At 46.5% G+C, this 23,285-nt stretch overlaps 2 protein-coding genes across 5 annotated transcripts; one reads left to right on the forward strand and one right to left on the reverse strand.

The window, feature by feature from the left end:
* CSF3R (colony stimulating factor 3 receptor) lies at positions 1–19,155 on the forward strand. Of its 4 annotated transcripts, none has more exons than XM_089478541.1 (16): positions 1–198; positions 4,096–4,190; positions 5,683–5,988; positions 6,839–6,962; positions 8,047–8,234; positions 8,778–8,932; positions 10,153–10,309; positions 10,693–10,775; positions 11,015–11,231; positions 12,233–12,427; positions 12,535–12,636; positions 13,385–13,531; positions 13,789–13,929; positions 14,955–15,045; positions 16,278–16,359; positions 17,230–19,155. In XM_089478541.1, exons 2-16 carry the CDS (start codon positions 4,121–4,123, stop codon positions 17,746–17,748), a joined length of 2,577 nt encoding a protein of 858 aa, XP_089334667.1. In that variant the 5' UTR covers positions 1–198; positions 4,096–4,120; the 3' UTR covers positions 17,749–19,155. The 4 variants fall into 4 exon arrangements, with proteins under 4 accessions (XP_089334667.1, XP_089334670.1, XP_089334669.1 ...); XM_089478544.1 differs by having other exon boundaries at positions 17,233–19,155; XM_089478543.1 differs by having other exon boundaries at positions 12,538–12,636.
* On the reverse strand, positions 16,507–23,169 carry TIGD1 (tigger transposable element derived 1). Its single transcript, XM_089478545.1, has 3 exons — positions 23,103–23,169; positions 20,176–22,158; positions 16,507–17,134 (listed from the first exon to the last, which is right to left on the reverse strand). Exon 2 carries the CDS (start codon positions 22,120–22,122, stop codon positions 20,221–20,223), a length of 1,902 nt encoding a protein of 633 aa, XP_089334671.1. The 5' UTR covers positions 22,123–22,158; positions 23,103–23,169; the 3' UTR covers positions 16,507–17,134; positions 20,176–20,220.
* Between the last annotated feature and the right edge of the window lie 116 nt (positions 23,170–23,285).

The following is a 23,285-nucleotide window of genomic DNA, read 5'->3' on the forward strand; positions in this document are numbered from 1 at the left end:
TGCATACGCAGAAGGGGAGAGAGTATGCCAAACTGATGTTCCAACTCCTTTCCTTCATCTGTTCCACATTCTGTGGTTGATTCTTTCCATATTTTGGATGCTGGAGATTTTCCCTGGAGCATCGCAGCAAGAGCAGCGAAACCGGGAAAGGGTCTTTGAATGCCTCATCACCCCACTTTCAATATGGAAAATGCCTTGGTGAGTATTTTTTGGTGGTGGTTGGTTTGGTTAGTTTTTCACAATCTTTCTTTCGCTATGGTCTGTCTTTCACAAGACCAGCCATGGACCAGGTTCCAAGCCATGCTCAGGGTGGGCTGGACTGAGGGGTCATCTCCTTGACCACTGAGATCAGAGCTGGCCACATGGGTCCCTCCTCTCTTTTCCCATCATGTGGCAGGAAAGGTGAGACCAGTTGCCACACTGACAGTTCTGCCCACGGACCCTATATAAAGCCACAAAGAGAGGTGGGGAAGTCGAGGCAGGGGCCGCTTCGCAGCCCTGGAAGGAGGTGCATGGAGTGAGTGTGCCAGCCACAGGGCTCCTTCCTTCCTTCCTGCAAGAGAGAGAAAAAGAGAGCGAGAGTTGGACAGATAACGCCTTCGGAGAAGCGTTTTGCAATTACCTTGCTCATAGAGAGAGAAAGGCACAGACAGAGAAACAGAAATTAACGACTGCGCCTTGGGTCCCATGCCTGAGCCAGATAGATAGATAGATAGATAGATAGATAGATAGATAGATAGATAAGAAAAACATTACATTTTAAGGAACTATTTGCAGTGAGGGACACTTGGAGACGATTCCCTGAACCCCTCTTGATCGGTCAGTTCTTTCAGAGACCAGAAAGTCTGTGGACCCAGAGACAAGGTAGGTTTTGGAGATCCCAGAACCGTTGCTTCTTGCAATGGGGGCATGCCTTCTGCATGTGGTTGGTGTCTATGTATGGGTTTTGTGTATGGGTCTATGGGCTGCAGTTGGATCTGTGCCCTAGATGTGGTCCGGGCCTTATGGGGCACGACTCCTCCTTCTGTCAGGAGGTAAGGTGTGCAGCTGGGTTTGTTCGAATACCAAAGTAAAAGGTAGCTCCCTGGTGCCAACTGAGTGCCTCAAGTGTTTGGAGCCTGAGAGCAATCCTAAGAGGCAAGCGAGGCATTGCAGCTGAATACACTAAAGAAGCAATTGTGTGTAGGGTTGCAAGAAAGATCTGAGGGGCCTCCAGAAACCAAATCTGTAAATTCAAGATGGGAAGGCAGGTGGAAAAAGTGGTCATTGGCATGATAAATAAATAAATATTAACCCATGAAGCCCCATACAGTTTGGTCCAGACTACCTGAAAGACTGTATCTGCCCATAGGAACCTGACCAGGTTTTGGGATATTCAAGGGAAATGTTTCTTTCAACCCAAACACCACCACCCCTTAGAAATATTTGGTGAGGAAACAAGATAGGGTTGCCAGATTTTGGGAATCCCTTCCACAAGAGGCAAAGCTGGTCCTCTCTCTGGTTTATTTCTGTGGCAGGCAAAGTCCTTTTTTTGCAGAAAAGTTTGGGGACACATGACCCGGATGCTGCGGAAGGGTCTTTGACCGGGCGATGCTTTTTCCTCCCTCTTTATTGCTATGCCTTAAAATGTTATTTTAATTCAATGCTTGGTTTTAATCTGATAACTTGTTTCATTGCATGTGTTTTTTCTCAATGTTCTGCAATGTCCCAGTCGATGGATTCGGTTCAGGCTGTATACATGGGGACATAAATCAAAACCTGGTCCAGATCCATCTCCTTTTCCACCCCTTTCTCTAGTTGGGGGGCATTCTTCACCTCTGAATGGCAGAATGGCTCCATTGGGCAACTGTGGCTAAAGAGGAGGAAGCAGAGCCTGCAACAAAGAATTGCAGTGTTATCTTTGCTAGGGCTGGATTTCTCCCTGTTGAAATCCATTTTGTCAGCTTTGGCCCAGCTTTCTAATCTATTAAGGTCATTTTAAATTTTGTTCCTGTCCTCTGGGGTATTAGCTTTTCCTCCTAATTTGGTGTCATCTGCAAATTTGATCAGCATGCCTTCTATTCCTTCATCCAAGTCATTGATAAAGATGTTGAATAGCAAACTGGGCCCAGGACAGAAACTTGGGAATACTTGGGAAGGGTCTTACCATCTCTTTTAGCAGCATTAAGGGTCTCAAATTGAGCAATTCACTCTCTCTTGGTTTTCTGCTTCTTCTTCTCCAAGTGGGACTCAAGTTGGCATGGCTCCCCATGGAAGTCCCCATTGGGTCTTAATGCAAGGGGGAGAGTTGTTTATTATGGATGCCTACCTTGGGAGTTTGCAAAGAGACTGATACCTCCCTTTTCTCGGTGGCACCATTTTGGATCAAACCCAGTCGGTGCACAACTTAGCAAAGGGGGAAGTGACTGGTTCCTGCCAGGTATTGAGTCAATCTGGTGTCATCTCTCTGACCAGCAGCGATGCTCCAAAGACAAAAGTATTTCCTACCGCTTTCTATGGTACATAGAAGTTAACTTTGCCCAAGGGAACATTCCCTGGAACTTTGTTGCTGCTCAGGGAACAGTAATGTGTTTGCCGTAACCAAGGCGGAAGAGAGAAATGACGCAGGTGGCGTTTGGGCTGATCTGCCATAACATGGTTTTTCTGCGCAATTTGCCTGTCAGCGCTCCGCAGGGTGCTTCGGAGCCATTCTGTTCCCAGTAATTCAATGAATTTCTGTCATGTTGTCCAAAACCTTCCTTCCACCGAGGGTTGGGAGGCCATGTTCGCCCTACGACACTGCGTATGGAGCCTTGCGACTTTGAATGCACCCCATGCAAAGATATATATATATATATATATATATATTTCTTCATATAGAAAACCAGAGAGACTCTGAGAATGTGCAGAGTGCTTTTCTCCTTGATGACAAACCAAAACAAATTCAGGAAGAGCTGGGTTTTTGAAATCTCCTTCTTTGGAAACCTCATGAGATGTTTATAAGCATCTTAGATATTTAGTTTGTAAATGTAATTTAAAATGTCTTTTATATACAGTATGAATTTGAGTGTTTTCTATGTTGGTAATGGGTTGGAGACTGTGGATTTTTATGATTTCCTGTATTATGTACTGTATTATGTATTGTGTCTTTACATTTTTTGGAACCCACCTCAATACAAATGGAGAGGCGGGCTAATAATAATAATAACTATTATTATTATTATTATTATTATTATTATTATTATTATTATTATGTCCACCTGTCAGGGGTAGTTTCCTGATCTGGCAAAGAAGGTTTGACTATATGATGCTTGGAGTTCCCTTCTGACTAATTCTAGCTCAGAAGAAAAACTCATATTCTGTGTTTCCATTGGGACGATGGGTATTAAGCCCCACATTGTCATAGCTGGCAGACTCTATTTGTCCAATTAAGCAGATAGGAATATCGATTTTTATATTCCCCCAGTGGCAAACAGTTTGATTTCTCTAATTCCTTGTTTGCAATTGGATCTCCAGACATAACTACTCCACTCTCCTTGCCTTGTAGTCTCTAAGTCATCTGGAGACAGTTTCCAGCGTCTTAATTCTCCTTAAACATTTTCATTTTTATGTATGTATTATGTCGGTTATGTATGTATTTTATTGATGTATTTGTGCTACCATTTATATTGATATAAATAAAATGTATTATTATTATTATTAGGCAACATGTGGACTATCCTTGTTCTGGATGGATGAGCAAAAGTCCAATCTTCATGGTCCGGTTGTGGCATTTGCCTCTTTCCCCAATTCTAGTGGTTCACAGAGGTAGAACTTGGATTGATCTGCCCTTCTCTTGGAGAGAAGGAAAAGAAAAAGGATTATTATTCCCCACCAGGTTTCTGATATTTTTCACAAGAGAAGGGAAAACCGGGACACTGAGGGACCCAGAACATTTCTCACTTGTCTGCCAATGCTTCAAGATAATCTCCCTTTGCGTGGTACAAAAGATGGTGAAATCCTAGCCCCATCTGCATTTGTCTCCAGTTTTAATTAGAGGGATGGATATCTCCTGTCGACAAAAGGGAATGGGAAACTCCATCTGCCTGAATGCATTTCCTTCTCTGTCAATTGCAGGTGATGCCAGAGCCCTGAGGAAGCCATGGCAGCCCCACAGGAGGCCTGGAGGAGGCTGCTGGCATGCGCCATCTTCTCCCTTCTGCTCCCAGGAGGTGGGTTGTGTCCAGATGTGGCCAAATGTGTCCAGATCTGATACACGAGGCTATAGAACGGCTGCCTCGGGCAACGAGTCGAAAGACAGATGACTCCTTTTTCTGTTATGGCTTCACAAAGAGTGGGTTTGTCTGTGCGCCATAGTCCTCCAACTATGTGCAGTGTTTCCAAGATATCAATGAACAAGTAATTTGATGGTGGGATTTGTTACAGCAATAGCAATTATGGGTGTATTTGTGCAGTGGCAGCTGGTCTGCTAAGGCAAATGGAGCTGGAAGGGATCCCAAGGGCCATCTAGAACAGTGGTTCTCCACCTTCCTAATGCCGTGACCCTTTAATACAGTTCCTCATGTTGTGGTGACCCCCAACCATAACATTATTTTCATCTCGGTTCCTAAGACCATCAGAAATATGTGTTTTCCTATGGTCTTAGGCAACCCATGTGAAAGGGTCTTTCGACCCCCCAGAGGTCACAACCCACAGGTTGAGAACTGCTGATCTAGAACAAACCCTCTTCTACCATGCAGGAATACATGGCTAAAGCACTCCTGAGAGATGCACCCCAGTCCAGGGCAATTGTTTTCCTACCAATGGGTCTGGAAAGTTGGCCCTGGCATGGTACAGGAGGCTTCATGGTCCTACCCAACTCCTACCATTTGCTGAGAAGGGATGCTGGAACTGGGAGACTATTTGTTGCATCCATTGGCTACCAATAAAGCTAAGGTTATAGCAGGGAGATGTGCCAGTTTTGGGTACCACTCCTTGGGGAGTCCTGGAACTGCAGCTACCATATATACTTGATTATAAGTCATTCTCATGTATAAGTCAAGGGCAGATTTTGGGGCCCAAATTATGGATTTTGATATGACCCATGTATAAGTCGAGGGTAAAACTTAGAGGCATGCAACAAAGGATGTAACAAATGAAGGAAAGGAAAATATGGTGCCAAAGAATGCTTCAAAAAGGCCAAGCATTCAAAAAGGCCAGAAGTAGCATCACAACTGAGAGAACAGAGGAGGTTGGTGTTTCTTTTAGGTTCTCCCAGGATGGACTAAGCTTTTACCTTTTGCCACTTGACTCAGAGAGGGAGATGGATCCTATTTTGAGTTAAGGTTCAGCACTTGCATCAACCCGTGGATGAGTCAACCCAGGTTTTTGAGGTCAATTTGACTCAAATTTCTAGACTGATACATGAGTATATAAAGTAATTTCAGCTCAGTACAAGCTGTATTTGTTTGCATCAGATGATTTGGGCCATGGAAACAGAGAAAACCTTGATCATTCAACCACAGCATGGGTTGGCAGTTATGCAAGCCTCTGGATGTTGCTGGACTGCAACTCCCAGTATTCCTTACCCATGGCTACACCAACTATTAGGGCTATTGGGAGTTGAAGTGCAACAACAAGCCACATCGTTCCGATCCTCATGCGCTAGTGTCATTTGCTTTCTCAAGCCTTCTGATGGGAAGATTTTTCTTTTTCCATCCCCAGCCAGTTCCTCCTCCTGTAGCAACATTGCCGTTGATGCTCCGGCCATTCTCTGGGGAGGAAACGTCTCGGCTTCTTGCACCATCTGGAGGCATCACTGCCGCTTTCAGGAGGATGGGGAAACCCAGGTGATGTGGAAATGGGACAAGGACTTCCTCAATGGCACACAACACAGCTTCGGTGACAGTGGGGTGGAAGTTTCCAACATCACCATCGGACCTCTCAACCGGACACTGACCACCCTGAGCTGCTGGGTCCAGAAGAAAGGGACGCCCCAGATCATGAACCTCACCCACATCCACGCCGGGTGTAAGCATGCATCCGCACTAGCGCTGGGCAGGAGTCAACATTAATGCAGTTACTTACTTTCTGGTAGTAGCTTGTGGTTTCCATGTCATTGGGGCAGTGAGTCTGCTCAGGGTTTTACTCCAAGCTTGATAAACTTCTTTCTATCCTTAGGCTTTTCTGTGCATACAAGATTACGTTGGGTCTCAGGTGGACAGCAATACGTGGCTTCTGTGAAGAAAGGGCAAAGTGTAGCCCCTCTTTCACACTGCATATAATAATAATAATAATAATAATAATAATAATAGATTTTATTTATATCCCACCTTTCCAAAAGGATCAAGGTGGGTTGCAAGAAACTATATAAACAAATAGTTAGATCACACTTAAATTTCCACGGTTCCATCCTGTGCAATCCTGGGATTTGCAGCTCAGAGAAGGGTACTTAGTCAGAGAGTTCTAGGGTGCATCTACACTGTAGAAATAATGCAGATTAATGACACCACTTTTAACTGCCACGGCTTCATCCTACAGACTCCTGGGATTTATAGTTTTGTTAGACGCCAGCAGAGTAGACTTACAAAGTAAGATCTGCCTAATAAGTCTTACAAGGTCTGTAGCTTTCTCTTTAGCAGAGGAGACTAAAGACCTTGTAAATAAACCCCAAGATTCCATAATGTGGACCTATGGTATTTAAAGTAGTGTCAAAGGATTCACTAGGATGATGCAGCCGCAGCACTTAAACTGGAACCAAAGTGCCACAGTTCTGTAGTTCGACCCAGATTTGTGCTGGCAATGTAGTGAGGCTACATCCTGAGGCTACATCCCTTCTGCTGCTCATTCATCCCCTTCTCTGCGATTGCTTCTCCTCCAGATCCTCCATCTGAGCCCCAGAACCTCACCTGCGTCATGAACGTCACCACGAAGGACCTGACATGCCACTGGGACCCGGGACAAGATGGCCTCCTCCCAGCCAGCGTCACTCTGCACAGCGTCCAGTAAGGAAAAGGAACTTATGGTAGAAAGCTCCCATATTGGCAGGGCAGGGAATCCGCTCTGTGCTTTAGGACAAACTTTAAGCGAGGTGCCTCAAGGTCCCAAACACTCTTCTCCATGCCTTGGACAGCTCCTTTAAACTTTAAAACCTGGAGTAGATTTATTGCCCCGCTGGCATGGAGCCTGTTGCCAGTCAATGTCCTGGGAAGGGAATCTCTAGCTCTTCTTAGGGTCCCAGTTTGGACTGATAAACAACAGTTAGCTTAGTCATCCCAAAATGAAACATGAAATTAGACAATGACTGAAATGCAACCACTTCAATGCAGCATAAATACCCACTATGTTATGCAAGCTTTATATTAAATTTCAACTTATTTGGTTTTTTAATTATTGAATTCATAACATGCCTTTCTCATGGGTGGGGTGCAAGGCAGTCTACAAAAATTTAAAACAAGGTTATATTAAAATCTTACATCACAAATGTTTAAAAAGGAATTAAATAACAATATGGTTAAGGCAGTTAAATGCTCATTTAAAAGGTTTAAAGCATAGCATAGCATATGTGGCTCAATGGCCAATGTGAATGGCTGGCAACCCATTGTGCGACTCCAATGCACAATGTGCAGAGGCAGTGCACAGAGACAACTCACATTCAGATATGACACTGTGTACTTAAAATCATAGGATCGTTGTATTGGAAGAGGCCACAAAGATCAGCCTGTCCAACCCCTGTGCTACTGCATAGCCCAACATGCACTGCTCTGCTTACATCACCAGCAAATGGATGCGCCCATTGCACATTGTCCCCCAAAAAATCAATCTGCATGCATAATACAACTTGCCCCAACGGGATGCCAGCCAATATCTCCCTGATTTCCAGTCTGAAATATGAGGATTAAAGCCATAGTGATGAAGAATGGGTTTGATTAGAATGCCATCTTGGGCAACCTAGAACTGTTCTAGAACCCAATAGATACCAGGTGTGGGGTCTACTTCCCACAAAGCCATGGGGCCAACCCTAAGCGCAGGGGGGGACCTCTCCCTTATCAAGTGGCTACAGACTCCTTGTTCCGTTGGCATTTCCAGGACTGACAAAGACTGCCAGGTCCAGCGGGCGGCCATCCCTCCCTGCATCCCTCGAGCTGGACAGAGCTCTTGCACCATCCCTCGTCAGGACTTCCAGCTGTATCAATATGTGATGCTCTGGGTCTCGGTGGAAAACGTCCTGGGAACTGTGCGATCGAGACCCCTGTGTGCCGACCCAACGGATTTAGGTGGGTAGAAGCATCCCAGGTGGGTCGGAGAAGCCTTTTCCCATTTGAGGTCCATAAGATCTTTCCAAGGGGTCTGGATGAAAGCTGAAAGGAGCAAGCGTAAGAGCGCAGGAAAAGCTGAGCAAATCTCCTGAAGGAAGCCAAATACACGTCCAATATATTCACAGCTCTCACAGCGGAGGACATCCAATGTGGTTTACAGCTCCATGTGGGATGGAAATATATTCCTTCCCAGGTCAAAAAATGGGCTTCCCAAAAGGCATACAAACTGACCAGGGAGACTAATAGACCAGTAAGAAATCTGAGCAATTTTCTCCTGGTAGCCAATCAGATTTCGGGAACTAACCAGGAATTTCCAAGGAACAGACTTAAAAGCCATGGTGGATGCCATAGAAAGGAGCAGACCAAGCTGGAACCATACAACTGGGGAGATATAGTTTAATCCCTTCTGGTCAAGCCAAGCCAGGCCAGGCCAGCTCTGCTCTTCCCACTAGGATCTGTGCAAAGGCCTTTCACCCTTTAAGCCTTTGCTCTTCCTTTCAGTCAAGCTGGACCCACCAACCCTCCGTGCCGTCCAGTCTTTTCCAGAGGAGACCGACTGTGTGATGGTGGCCTGGGATGGAGCAGAAGGCAGCAGATACATGCAACAGGCCTGCGAGCTCCGCTACCGGACGGACGGGAACCAGGAGTGGATGCTGGTGGGTACCTTTTCCATGGCGTCATTCCATTTCCCAATGGGGCAAGGAACCCAGCCTCATGTTTGGCCCAAATGTCAAAGGATCTACCCAAGGCGCTGGTCCCAATTGTTCTAACACCATGGTTCTCAACCTTCCTAATGCTGCAACCCTTTAATGCAGTTCCTCGTGTTGTGGTGACCCCCAACCATCAAATTATTTTCGCCTCGGTTCCTAAGACCATTGGAAATATGTGTTTTCTGATGGTCTTAAGTGATCCCAGTGAAAAGGGTTGTTCGTCCACTACAAAGGTTGAGATCTGGTGATCTAAAATATGTTCCATAGCTATGATATTTCCTTAAAGTTTGGCGTAAAACTAAGAACAAATTCAGCACCACACCTGGCAAGGAAGAGACTCAACAGTGATGCTGTTCCTGGCATATTTAAGGGACTTCTACACACACACATATACACTTCTTTCTATTATGTTTTTATGATTGTTACCCTCCTTGATCCTTATTATTATTATTATTATTATTATTATTATTATTATTGTGCAAGACCAGTTTGCAGCCTTCCAATGCAGCCCAGCCCTTGGACCGTGATGGTCTTGGCTTGGCTGCTGAGCTGACCTTTGGATGATTGATCTCCCCGGAAAAGCCTGTCCTCCTGTTGCATCCATCTCTGCCACCCACACACGACAGACAACACTGGCGCACTTGTATCCACCCACTTGGCATCTCCTCTTCCCTGCGCTGTTCCTTGGCAACCCACTTGGCACTTTGTCTCCAGCCCTCCGCATCCGTTGCTGATATAACCGATCAATTTCTCTCCCATCAGCACCAAGTGGGAGCCCTGCAATTGAGACAATGGAAGCCAAGCTTTCAGGGTGCAATCTGGTTATTGCACTCCAGACACACAACACACATACCTGGCCTGATATTTGCAACAGAATGCAGCTTTTGTTGCTGGATCAGCATAGATATCCCACATTGTTCTTCTCTTCCTACCTTGTGTGTATGCGTGCCTTCAAATCACCCTTTGATTTAAGGCATCCCCATGGATTTCATAGGGTTTTCTTAGGCAACATCTTCCAGTGTTGAGCAGCTCTTATGATCAGCAAAGTTCTTCCTAATGTTGAGGTGGAATCTCTTTCCCTGGAGTTTGCATCCATTGCTCTGTGTCCTATTCTATGGAGCAGCAGAAAACAAGCTTGCTCCATCCTCCATATGACATCATTTCAGGTTGAGATGCCTAACATTGCTCCTTCCACCTGGCAAACGCAACACTGTGGCCTCCGCTTCGGCACCTTCTACGGGATCCAGATGCGGTGCAAGAGACTCCCACTCAGCTACTGGAGTGACTGGAGCCCTTTGAAGAACTTCACCACCCACGAGAAAGGTGGGCAAACAGGGGCAGGGTGGTCTAAAGACTCCCACCAGATGGACCTGGAGAAAGGGCCAGATCCTCAGATCCACATAAGGAGAGCAAGAGTTTGGAGGTCCCAGCACCTTCCTGGCCCAGAACCCTGCAAGGTTAAGAGGGGAAGAGTTCCTCTGAGCAGGTGCAGAATGTACTAGGGACAAACCAAGGGATCTGGGGAGAAGAAGATGGTCCCAGAGGGAGGTCAGCCCCAACAAAAGTTTTAGCAACTTCTAGGCCTCCACATCTTACTCTGCTTTAAAGCAATGCTACAGTCCTGATCCCTCTTCTTGCATCATTCCTAGGCCTGACCAGTTCAACTCAAAGGCACCCTCAAAACCCTTTCTCCTTCCCTCCTGCAGCGCCTTCGGGAAAGCTGGTCACCTGGTGGAATGCAAAATCCCAAAAGCCCAGCAAGGGGACAGAGGTGCAGCTGATGTGGAAGGTGAGCAGAAACAACGGTGTCACTTCACAAACCCCAAGACCAAAACTTTGTGTCTCATGAGGGCAGGTGAGTGATCCAAGATCTTTATGTACCAGGAGAAGATTATCCCAATTCCTTGCTAATCTGCTATTATTCCCCTTGGAGGTTTCCATACCATTGGATTGTTTGTTTGTTTTTCAGAATGCATGCATGGAAATGATCTTCCCATCCCTAATCTGGATTATCTCCTCGTTTTGCAGCCCATGAGACCCGAAGAGACCAATGGAAAGATCCTGGGCTACTGGGCCACCCTCAGCCCCCGCTTGACCCCTGGGAAGTCCTCCTCCGCTCTTTGCAACACCACAGAGTTGCAGTGCACCTTCTCGCTGCCGTCCGGGACCCAAAGGGTTTTCCTCGTGGCCTACAACTCCAAGGGAGCTTCTCCACCCACAGAAGTGGTCTTGGTGGACAAGAGAGGTAGGAGGAACCTACTCAGTGTGTAGTTATGTTGCAGGTTGCAAACATCTTGAGATGTTCAACCCTCTCTCATGATCTAGTCATAACATTATGAATGTACTCACTAGCGACACGGATGCAACAAGCCAGCTCTGTTTTGGATTCTTAGCTCCTAGGAGTTTGGAAGGATTGAGTAAGAGCTAGAGAAAAAAAAGCAATGAAACAGAAAGCAGGGACTTTTTTTTTGTTTGTTCTTTTTCTCACCAAAGAAACAGAGCTTCCTAGAAAGTACTTTAGTGGTTAAATTAGCCAACTGGGATACCATCTTTCCAAGGAAATTCTGAAAATACCACTATAGGTATTACTCAAGAGTAAAGAAAGAATCACACTGTTAAATCTTAACTTGATCTTTGGTGTCTTGGCGATGGAAGTGTCTTGTCCTTAATCCATCCAACTATTTTTGAACCATTAATATACTGTGTCAGTGGACTGGAAACATTTAAAATGATTATTATTATTATTATTATTATTATTATTATTATTATTATTGTCCCACCTTTCTCCCAAAGTGGGACCCAAAGTGGCTAACAACATATATAAAACATATTAAAACAATTAAAATCATACAATTAAAATCATTTTTAAAAAACATCCATTTTGGGAGGCAGTTGTGCAGTTCCAAATCTGTCATTGGTTTGCAGCTCCTAGCAGAGTTCCTTTAAGTCATTTCTGGCAAGGTTTCTTCAGAGGAGGTTTGCCTCCATGACTTTCCTCTAAGGCTGAGAGAGTGTGACTCACCCAATGGGTTTCCACAGCTGAGCAGGGATTCAAATCATGGTCTCATAAATTGTAGTCCAACGCTCAAACCTCTAGACTATGCTGGTTCTCATATCGCATCTCTAGGAGCATAGTTTGGGTTCTCCACATCCCTTGGTTGAGGTGCCTCAACCCAAACCTTTCCCTCTGATCCTCCCTCCATCGTTCTCACCGCTTCTCCTTCCATCTACTCACCCCCTCCGTAGGTCAACCGATACCCAAGATCCGAGCCTCTCCGCTTGGTGAGAAGACCATCCGGGTGTTTTGGGATGCTCTGAGGACACCAGCACCCCTGGGTTACATCCTTGAGTGGCGCAGGGTGGCCTCGGAGGACTTGGCGGAGGACGGCGTGAGGTGGATGAAGCTGGGGAATGGCAGCGCCATGGAGGCCCTGATCCAAGGTGACTGAGGGGCAACCACATGTCGGCAGCCTTGCCTAGAAATATCCCTGGTCTCAACTTTGGAGGTTCTCTGCATCCTCTGCCAACCTTCCTATTCTCTCTTTCAGAAGATATTCAACCTTTCCAGCGGTACAACATCTCTGTCTCTCCTCTCTACAAGGATGGACCAGGGATGCCCCAGTATGTGGAAGCTTACACCTTGCAGAAAGGTATTTCTCCTCTTCCACATTATTTCCATCTCCTGGGGGCTTTCTGGTCTTCCAAGCTGCCTTGGAGGGGTTAGGGAAGTGGAATCATTTCAGGAAAAAATGAAGTCACTTCTTGTTGTTTTGGAGACTTGCTGCTACTAGGAAAAATTCCAAAATCCAGAGAGGAAAAATCCAGCTAGTTGCCTAAATAAAACCTTTCCATACACTCCTTGAGTCCTACATAGCTTACTTTCTAAAAACATTACAAGATTTGGGGGCAAAATTGGGTTTAATTTTAGCATTAGCCCTTCCTGGATAACACTGGCTGTATCTGTATTGTGGAATTAATGCAGTTTGGCACTGCTTAAACTGCCTTGGCTCAATACAATGGAAACCTGGGATCTGCAGTTTCTTGTGGCACCAGAACCCTCTGACAGAGAAAATTAAATATTTCACAAAGTACAAATCCCAGAATTGCATAGCATTGAGCCAGGCTAGTTAAATCGGTGTCAACCTGGATTGTTTCTGCAATGCAGATGCAGCCAGTCTTGATTCTGGAGATGCAGGGAGAGAGGGTTGCAGTGGCTCCTATGTATGCTCAGGAACTCTTGCTTTAGTGGTCCTCAGATGAGAAGCAAAGGCCAGCCACCAGTAGTCCTACGCCACCAGTTCTTACACCTTCTCTCCCACCACCATCACCAGTCCTTCCTTGACTCCACTGTGCTGGTTATAACAGAAACAACATCTTTTCTCTCCCTTCTCCCTGCAGCTCCATCTCAGGTGCCCAAACTCCATGCGGGGAACATCAGCAAGTCAACGGCTGACCTTTCCTGGGACCCCATCCCAGTGGAAAAGAGGAACGGTTTCATCACCAACTACACCATATTTTGGAGCAACACCAACGAAGACATGAGAAGTGAGTGTCCCATCATCCCCAGATGAGCCCCTGTAAGACTGGGGTGGCTGCTAGACCCTGGGCTTCTGGGACCCCACATTGCTGGACATACCTTCTTTAACCTGCCCCTCCCCGTACAAATTCTTTTGAATTTTATTCACCATCCAGTTGACATGACCTTATGGCGGTCCTCTTAATGAGAGACCTCTAAGAGTTCCTTGTTAGTATTAATAGCCCTGCTCAGTTCTTGCAACCTCAGTGCCTTGCTTGTCTTCCAGGTGCAATTGTGAACTCTTCCGTGGGCTCCTTCACCCTTCGGGGTCTCTGGCCTTCCAGGATGTACCAGGTGCACATCATGGCCTCCACCATAGGTGGGAGCACCAATGGAACGACCCTCACCCTCTACACCAAGGCCATGGGTAAGGAAAGCCCCAGAAACCAAACTCTGGTTAGAGTAGAGATACTCAGCAGCAATACTTTCCAAAAATAACAGGTGTCCAACCACAATGACAACAATGGGGTGCTGAATGACTTTGTCCCTCAAGCTACACGGAATGTGCAAGATTTCCCTGGACTCAATCCATCTGTAATGCGGTCTTCCTCTTTTCCTACTGCCTTTGACGTGTACCAAAAGAACTGTCATTGCAATGGAAGCAGCCAAATGCAAGCTTGTGCGACTGAAGAGTAGCACAACTAGCAGAGGTTGTGGGTATATGGATAGAGAGCTAGCGTGGCATAGTGGTTTGGGCACTGGACTATGACCCTGGAGATCAGGGTTTGATTCCCCATTCAGCGATGGAAACCCACTGGGTGACCTTAAGTGAGTTACTCACTCTCAGACCCAAAAAAAACCCTGTTATAGGGTCGCCATAAATTGAAAAGTACTTGAAAGCACAGAATAACAAATATGGCTAGAAAAGAACAATAAAAACTCTCTGGGCTATCCCCACCCTTCTGTAACCCATGGCTAGAGACCAGCCTTTCCCCAGGTAAGACTGGGCTTCTCCCTAACAAAGCCTCTCCTTCCCTGGTCCCTCTAAGTCCAAAGGATGGTTTGGGGAGGGGAGCTTTATTTCTGGGTGCTCCCTGCAACAAGCCAAGTAATGACAACCCTGTCTCCTGAGCCAAGACATCCCATGTTTCCCAGTTCAAGTGAGGGTCCCAGCCTAAGGATCCATCCAGACACACATGGCCACCTCATTTGACTTCTCTTTACAAGTGGTGTGCAGCTGCATGCATGGACTGGGTCCATTGGGGCATGTTGCACACCTATGCAAGACACCACCAGCTTTGCAGCAGCCACTGAAGGATGAACATGAAATAAGATCCAAATGCACAACCCACCTCTCTTCCCATCTCACTTTACACTGAGTATGGAAGGCTGTCTCTCAGTTTTCCCAACCATACCCTGCACACAACTAACTCTTTTGCCTTTTTCTTCCAGATGACATGGACATCTCATTTGTGTATTTGCTCGTCGGTCTGCTCTTGCTCATGATTATTGTCCTTGTCATCTGTTTCCACAAAAGCAAACGGTGAGTGTTGGAAGGAGTTACATGCTGCAAATGGACTGCTAGGGAAGCAGAGCGCTGGGCTCTACTGTTTGGGTCACCACCCACCTACCTCCCAAACAGAAAAAGAGGTACAGAGGGGTACTTAGGAAAAAGACTTGAGGACAGTGATCCATAAGGGAACAGTTTTGGTAAGGAAGTTGTATTCCACTGGTCAGAAACCATAATAAAATCCTAATAGAAAAGCAAAACAGAATTAGTTAGGAAGAACATTAGGTAGACAAGGCATGGGGAAAATATACAAATGCAAACAGAGTTGATGAGAGGGGTTGTTGTGATGGATCAAAATTCACAACAGGAACGGGGACTTTAACTCTTTCGGAGGAACTTCCTTCCTGCAAATCCACTATTTAACCTATTTAACTTGCAAAAAGACACCGGATCCTGTCTGTTCTTGGGAGCTAAGCAGGGTTAGCCCTAGTTGATTCCTTGGATTGGAGACCATGAGAGAATCCCAGGTGTGGTGGGCTCTATTTCAGACGAAGGAACTGGCAAAACCACCTCTGAGTATTCCTGGCCTAAGAAAACCCCATGAAATTCATGAGGTCACCATAAGTCAGCAGGCAACTTAAAAGCACATACTCACAAAGTTGGAGAGGAAATGCCCCGCTGGCACCAAGGTTTGAGATATACCTGGTGGCTTCTTTCCTTGTGAATGGGCCTACTCAACAAACCAGGGGATGAAGCTTCAGTGAAATGGTCTCTACCACGATTGAGCAGAATAGCCTTGTAACAACTATCTACTTTTACAGGTGGTAAAAGATTTTGCATGCTTTGGTCACAAGCGGATGGATCTGAGAGAAGGCATTGCCTGGGGCAGGGGTGACAATAGACCTGGTCAAGCCCACTGTCTCCTGGCAGTGGCTAAAACCTCCAGATTTTAACTTATGCTTTAAAAGAGTTGCCCAAGGCACTAAACCCCATCATTAAGGGATTACCTCTCCAGAGTGCTGGACCTAGTGACTTGTATTTAGCATCTTAGACAGTTTCCTTGGCATTAGCCAAAACCTGGAATGGCTACACCAACCCACTAACACTGCAGCCACTAGCAGCTACTGAACAGTTCACAGCTCTGACTCATCACCCATTGCTATGTGCCGCCCAAGGAGAGATGGGGGCCAAAAGCTTGTCCACCTGTATCCCCCGATTTGGACCCTGGGATACCCACTCACATTTCTCTCTTTTGTGTCCTATAGGATGAAAACACAATTCTGGCCCAATGTCCCAGATCCAGCCAACAGCAGCCTGGGCAAGTGGGCCCCAGCCGTCCTGCAAGAGGTAAAGATGGAAGCTCTTGAGGAGGGCTTGCTAATGTGGCTGCAGCTGCAACTGCTCTTTCTTTGTCAAAAGGATGACAGCAAACCTGTGAGGATTCTTGTACAAACATTAAAAGAGCTTCTCAGTTTGCTGAACCTATGAGGGGACAGGGGGAAGGTTGGTCATGTTGGGTCCTTCGGTGAAAGTATAGAGCCAAACCCAGAACAGGTTTGCCTCTTCCACTGATATGGAAACCATCAACTTACCACTGGAGGAACAATCCTTCTGAGAACCTCTCCAAAAAAAGCTGAATAGGAGCCTTTGCTGGTGAAGATAGCATTTATACCCCACCCTTCAACCAAAAAGGCTGCCAAACCAGCTTACAAATGTGACAGTCCACTGCCCTCAGGCTTACAGTCTAAAAAGACATGACATACCAAGAAGAGGGGATGGCAGTGGGATGGGGATTAAGTTCAGCAGATACTGGCTGCTCTTCTCTCCCTTGGAGGCCAAACAAAGGCAGCTGGAAATGGAAGGAAGATCTCACATGATGGGGCTGTACTTGGCTACTCTTCTCCCCCTCAGAGGCCAAAGCAAAGGCAGTTGGAACATGGAGGGAGGGTCTCTCACCAACCACTGGGTCCAGGAATGGTGGTGCTATGTCTGGCTGCTCTTCTCTCCCTCAAATGCCAGAGCAAAGGCAATTGGAACATGGAAGGAGGGTCTTTCGCCAGCCGCTGGACCCAGGAATAATGATGCTGTGCCTGGCTGCTCTTCTCTCTTTCAGAGGCCATAACTAACAGAGGAAGAAGGGGGAGAGAGATACCTTTATTTAACAGTGTCCCTTGACTCCATTAACCACCCCTTTCCTTCCTCCTCCATCTTCCCCAGGAGATCCCTCCAGTTCCCAAGGCTTGTGAGCTGAGCCCCGTCATTGTCTCAGCCATCCTGGTGATTGAAACAGAGGAGAAAAAATGTCTTTCCTGCGGCAAGAGCGAACCCACGAAAGCCCTGGAGGAGGGCAGCCCTACAGCCAGCCAGAAGTCTTACGCCTGCGATGCATCCAACCCCACTTTGGCGACCGGCGTGGCATTGCCCGCCTCCTACGTGAACAGCCCAGAGTCTGTCCAGTATGCCAAGGTGGTTGGGGACCCCTACCGCTGTCAAGAGGAAGCGTCGCCCATGTTCTATGTGCGCTCCAACTCCACACAACCCCTCCTGGGCAACCTGACCCCCAGCCCAAAGCCCTATGAAAACCTCTGGTTCCACGGAGACCGGTCCAGCTGCGAGAGCAACTGCCAGTTCCAGGAGGAGGCCTTCTTCCTAGACCGGGCCTTGCTGGACTTCCCGCTCCTGCAAGGACTCAGAGTTGATGGCGAGGATGACCTGGGCAACTTCCGGAGGGTGTAGGCTGGCGTTTCTGGAGTGAGACGGGGGCCGCCTTCGTCCCATGTGTTGTGATTGTGGTTCACCTGCCTCGCTGGAAGAAGCATGAAGCTACGCACTCCACCAAATACCATACCAGCCATAGCCACTGTTTCTCTCTCAGGCCAGGGAAGTGGGAAGGAGGTCAGAATTTGCCTCCCTGAGGATGGAGTGACCCCTTTTGCTCCCATCCCAGATGAGCCAGGATTTATCAGGAGCAGCCAAGCCTTTGACTTTGTCTTGTTGGGTGACAGGAAACCCTGTGCCAAACCTGCTGTTGAACAAGACATAGGCCACTTGCTGCTTCTCTGGCCCTGGAATTGAATGGACAACCCACTCTCTGCCTCAAAGCTACCTCTAGAAAGAGACAGACTCACCTTCCTTCTCTCTCTCGCTTTCCTTTGCAACATCACCCCTTCCTCACTGGCCTGCACCATTTCTGCTGCTCACAATAGGCCATAAAGGTGTTGGTGCTTTTTATGGCAGCACAGCAGCCCATAACATCAACATGCAGCAGTGCTTTCTTTGTGGTGCTTAGTGGCAAAATGGGGAGGGAAGAGAAAACCCATCTCCCTCACCAAATGCAGCGACCCTGTTGGCATCCTTTCCTGGCAGAGCTGGCTTTCCCATTTCTCTCCACAGTTGTCAATGTACCTATGGCCATCTGACCCCTGGGGAAAAAGATAAAAGCAAATGGCCTCCCAGCCAGTTAATGGTCCTTGTTATGTTGCTTTCCACATCCCCTCCAACTGCCCTGATTAGGCAGGGACAGTCCCAAGTAATCCTCTCCCTTCCCACTTTTTCAGCTGCTTTTAAAATGTCCCACTTCCTTTCTCCTCCTCCCACTTTCTCCTCACATTCTGGCTTGCTTCAGTTACTGCAAACTGAGTTCAGGGTGCAAAAGTAATTTGCACTCAATGAACCAGCAGGCTCAGTCCAAAGTGAATTGCTGTAGCTTGTCCTAGCTTGTTTGTTCTTCCCTTTTAAACACCTTTGCCATCTTGACCGCAACTTGGACACACATGCCCCAGCTTTCATCTGTGAAACATTGGAGAGTATGCCACGGATAATGAGAAAATGTGCAGATAGTCTTTATGTTCCTGGGGGGTCAGGGTTGCTTTTGAGGCTTGTTTGTTGTTGTTGGTTTTTTTTGGACCAAGGACAAATAGTATTTATGTTTGGCAAGGGGCATTATGTTTGGCAAGGGGCATTAAAAATGACTAAGAGAAATGGCGAAGTGAGAAAGAGAAAATGAGGTGTCTTCTTTTTCACCATTACTGGAGGCAAGATGGAGATTCTTAAAGGGAACACCAGGATTTTCCCCCCTAAATATGTTACCTCCACTACTGCTGCTATTTATCATGTACAGTACGTAAAATGCTGCAAATAAAAGGTGCTTCATAATACTTTATTTCTGGTGTTGTCGTTCTTCTCGATGATCTTGTGAGGAAAAGCTGGTGTGTTTTCCTTCTTCTGCTGCAGCCATGAACATGCTGGAGACCCCCATCTCCGTGGGGCAGTGGGTCCCCTCCAGCTCTTAGGCCAATCTTGGGGTTCTCCAAAAAGCTGGACCCTGTCACCCAAAAAGGTGCAGCACTTTTCAGGGTATATTGTGAAATCCCTCTAGCCACTGTAGCCAACAGAGGCAGATTATAGGAGGTGCAGTCTAGGGAAGTTTCCAGTTTCTCAAAACTCTATTCAGATTGCAAACAAGGACCTATCTCCTCCACTCACCTTGCTTCAACAGAAGGGGAGAGGTCAGATAAAGCCTTGGTAGGAGGTGATGATACCTGTCTGGACTAGACAAACCGATTATATCACCAGAATTCCCAAATTCTGGTCCTCCAAGTATTTTGGACTTCAGCTCCCAAAGCCTCAACCAACTTGGCCAATGGTCTGGGATTCTGGGATCTGAAGTCCAAAATACCTGGAGAACCAATGTTTGGAAGCCACTGACCTAGATGGAAGCAGGCAGTAGATCTCCCTCTCTATCTATATCAGTTGTGAATGCTAAATAACACACTATGGCCTGTTACAGACTGCCAAAATAAAGCTGCTTCGGGTCTCTTTGGAGGTATGTTATTTAAATGATGCATGGGTCCTAAGAGTCCGGAGGTCGCGCCAAAGCCACACTCCATTCCTAAGCACTGGAGTGCAGCTTTGGTGCAGCTTCCGGATTCTTAGGATGCATGCATCATTTAAATAGCATACCTCCAAAGAGACCCGAAGCAGCTTTATTTTGGCAGTCTGTAACAGGCCTATATGTATAATACATACATCTCTCTGGCTTTGCTTCGCGAACGAAGATTCAGGAAGGACTCATCCCGCGCTTTGTACAATACATACATACATACATATATATATATATATATATTCACACACACAAGTACAGAAAAACAAACAAAAGCTTACCTTTAAATATTTTGATTCTTACATACGTGGATGAAAGATAGTGATTTATTCAAGAAAATCAGAAGGAGATAGTTCGGCTTCATCAATGGAAACTTCAATCTCGTACTTTATCTCATTCAACCTCATTCTTTTTCCGGAGGGGGATTTTGAGGGGGACCTCCCAGGGGTCGATCCAGCCGTTGACGTTGAGGGCTCTGAATCTGAAGGGTTATAGGGGGTGACTAACCAGGACTGGGGAGGTGGCGCCCTGAAACAGGAAAGCAAGGATGTTTGCCGCATTGACATCCTTCGCCTTTCTCTAAGGAGTTCTCTGTAACAGGCTATTTGGTTTTGCAAGCCCCTATTGACTTTGGAGCTCCTCTCGAAATTGGGGTCCACCCTTTCCCAAAATGCAATGGTGTCCTCCACTTTGGCGATCCCTTCTTCCAGTTCTTTAGTGGTCAGTACCCTAGGCTGAGCCATTTCGCCAGGCAGGGATCCCTGTTCTCTGAAAAACCTTCTCTGCCCTTCGGATATCAGAAAATCTCCATCTATTAGGGCTTCGTCATGCGGCCTGAGGAATTCTGCAACGTCTTCAGGCTGGACTTCCAATTCTAGTTCCCTTGCCATCTGAACCACATCCGAAATGATTTCCTCCACTGGATCCTCCAAGCCTTCGAAACCGTCCACAAATGTGGGAAGGAGCTTCTTCCAAACACCTCTCAAAGTGGTGTCTCTGACTTCCTCCCAGGCATCTCTAATGGTCTTAATGCCATCCAAAATAGTGAAGCCTTTCCAAAAAGCTATGAGTTTGTTTTGCTTTGGCCCCTCAGAAACATAATCGCTTATTGCGGCTACTGCCTTTGCAAAACTCCTCCTGAGATAATAAGATTTGAAGGCAGAGATGACACCTTGCTCCATTGGCTGCAGTGAGAAAGAAGTGTTGGCCGGCATGAAGGCGACTTGGATTTCCTTGAAGGAGTCGGCCAGCGCGCGAGGGTGGCCTGGCGCATTGTCCACAAGCAAAAGGACCTTGAAGGGGATGCTCTGTTCCCTGCAATAAGCCTCAACCGTAGGCTTGAAGTAATCGGAGAACCACGTCGCAAACAAGTCAGCCGTCATCCAGGCGTTGGCGTTGCTCTTGTAGTAAACGGGAAGGCTGGACTTTAAATAGTTCTTAAGAGCCCTTGGGTTCTCTGAATGGTATATCAGCATCGGCTTTAGCTTGCAGTCGCCGGCCGCATTCGCCCCCAACAAAAGCGTCAGCCTCTCTTCCATGGGTTCGAATCCAGGCGCAGACTCCTCTTCTTTCGCTATAAACACCCTGGCTGGCATTCCCTTCCAATATAGGGCCGTTTCGTCAACATTGAATACCTGTTGCTTGGTATACCCACCGTCTTCTATGATCTTTTCTAGCTCCGCGGGATACATCTCCGTGGCTGCGGCGGCGGCGTCCACCCCGTCGGCTTCTCCTTGCAAACCGGGTCCCTGCGCAGGCGGCTTCTCCTTGCAAATGTTACGCAGGTTGGACCTGGCCTTGAAGCGGTTGAACCATCCCTTGCTGGCCTGGAAGCTCTTCTCGGCCGCCGGCACCTCCCCCTTCTCCGCCTTCATTTTGTGGAAGAGGCTCAGGGCCTTGGCCTGGATGAGGCGGGTGCTGAGGGGGATGTTGCGGCCGGCCTGCTCCTGGATCCAGACGCGGAGGACCTTCTCCATCTCAGCGATGAGGCTGCCTTGCTTCCGGATGACCTTGGCGTGCATCGGAGTGGCGTTCCTGATCTCGGACAGGACCTTGGCCTTGTTCTTCACGATGGTGCTGACCGTGGAGCGAGGGACGGCCAGCTGCCGCCCGATTTCGCTCATGGAGAGCCCCGACTCGCTCAGCTGGATCAGCTCCAGCTTCTCCTGCAGGTTCAGGACCTTGTGGCTCCGCTTAGCCTTCTTCTCCTTGCTCTTGGCGGGGGCCATTGCCACAGCTCTGACGGTTGAGTAGGAACGCCTGCCCTGGTTTACAAGACATAAAGTAATAATAATGACAATAATAATAATGATAATAATAATTTGTGCTGGCTGTGTGCCGTAATAATAAAATATATTATTATTATTATTATTATTATGACGACAACAGTGACAATAATAATATTAATGAGGCAATAGTAACAATAATAATTATGATGATGATAGATAGATAGATAGATAGATAGATAGATAGAACCCTCAGCATGGCAATAATAACAATAATAATTATGATGATAGATAGATAGATAGATAGATAGATAGATAGATAGATAGATAGAACCCTGAGCATGGCAATAATAACAATAATAATGATGATGATGATAGATAGATAGATAGATAGATAGATAGAACCCTCAGCATGGCAATAATAATAACAATAATAATTATGATGATGATAGATAGATAGATAGATAGATAGATAGAACCCTCAGCATGGCAATAATAACAATAATAATGATGATGATGATGATAGATAGATAGATAGATAGAACCCTCAGCATGGCAATAATAACAATAATAATTATGATGATGATAGATAGATAGAACCCTCAGCATGGCAGTAATAACAATAATAATTATGATGATGATAGATAGATAGATAGATAGATAGAACCCTCAGCATGGCAATAATAACAATAATAATTATGATGATGATAGATAGATAGATAGATAGATAGATAGATCCCTCAGCATGGCAATAATAATAATAATACTCTCACAGCATAATAATGACAATAATAATAATAATAGACACCCCCCTCAGCATAGTGACTATATTATAATAATAATGACAATAATAATAACAGACAGCACCTTCAGCATAATAATGACAATAATCATCATCATAACAATAACCACAGACATATATATCCCCCTGAGGCCTGAGCATTTCATTTTGGGAGGGAAATCACTCAGCCCCTGCCTCTTACCAAGGCTTGAAGCCACGTGCGTTGAACGTGGGGGGTCCCTTTCTGCCCTCCTGGAGGATCCTGGGAGTTGTAGTCCAGAACGAAAGAGGAAAGCTCTTTCCTCCCTTAAGGCCACGCCTCCTTCGAGTCACAGAGTGACCAACCGCGATGGGTTCTTTATACGCATGCGCACTACGGCGAAGT

This window comes from Sceloporus occidentalis, unplaced genomic scaffold (assembly GCF_023333645.1).
Source record: "Sceloporus occidentalis isolate IW3139 unplaced genomic scaffold, rSceOcc1.0.p SCAF_13, whole genome shotgun sequence".
Classification (NCBI taxonomy): Eukaryota; Metazoa; Chordata; class Lepidosauria; order Squamata; family Phrynosomatidae; genus Sceloporus; species Sceloporus occidentalis.

What these genes read in the sequence shown, in the direction of transcription:
- TIGD1 (XM_089478545.1), bottom strand. Translation starts at nt 22,122, where the DNA reads ATGGCCCCCGCCAAGAGCAAGGAGAAGAAGGCTAAGCGGAGCCACAAG.
- CSF3R (XM_089478541.1), top strand. Translation starts at nt 4,121, where the DNA reads ATGGCAGCCCCACAGGAGGCCTGGAGGAGGCTGCTGGCATGCGCCATC. An exon ending in CTCCCTTCTGCTCCCAGGAG is followed by an intron (nt 4,191 to 5,682) that starts GTGGGTTGTGTC and finishes TTCCATCCCCAG; the next exon opens with CCAGTTCCTCCTCCTGTAGC. An exon ending in AGCTTACACCTTGCAGAAAG is followed by an intron (nt 12,637 to 13,384) that starts GTATTTCTCCTC and finishes TTCTCCCTGCAG; the next exon opens with CTCCATCTCAGGTGCCCAAA.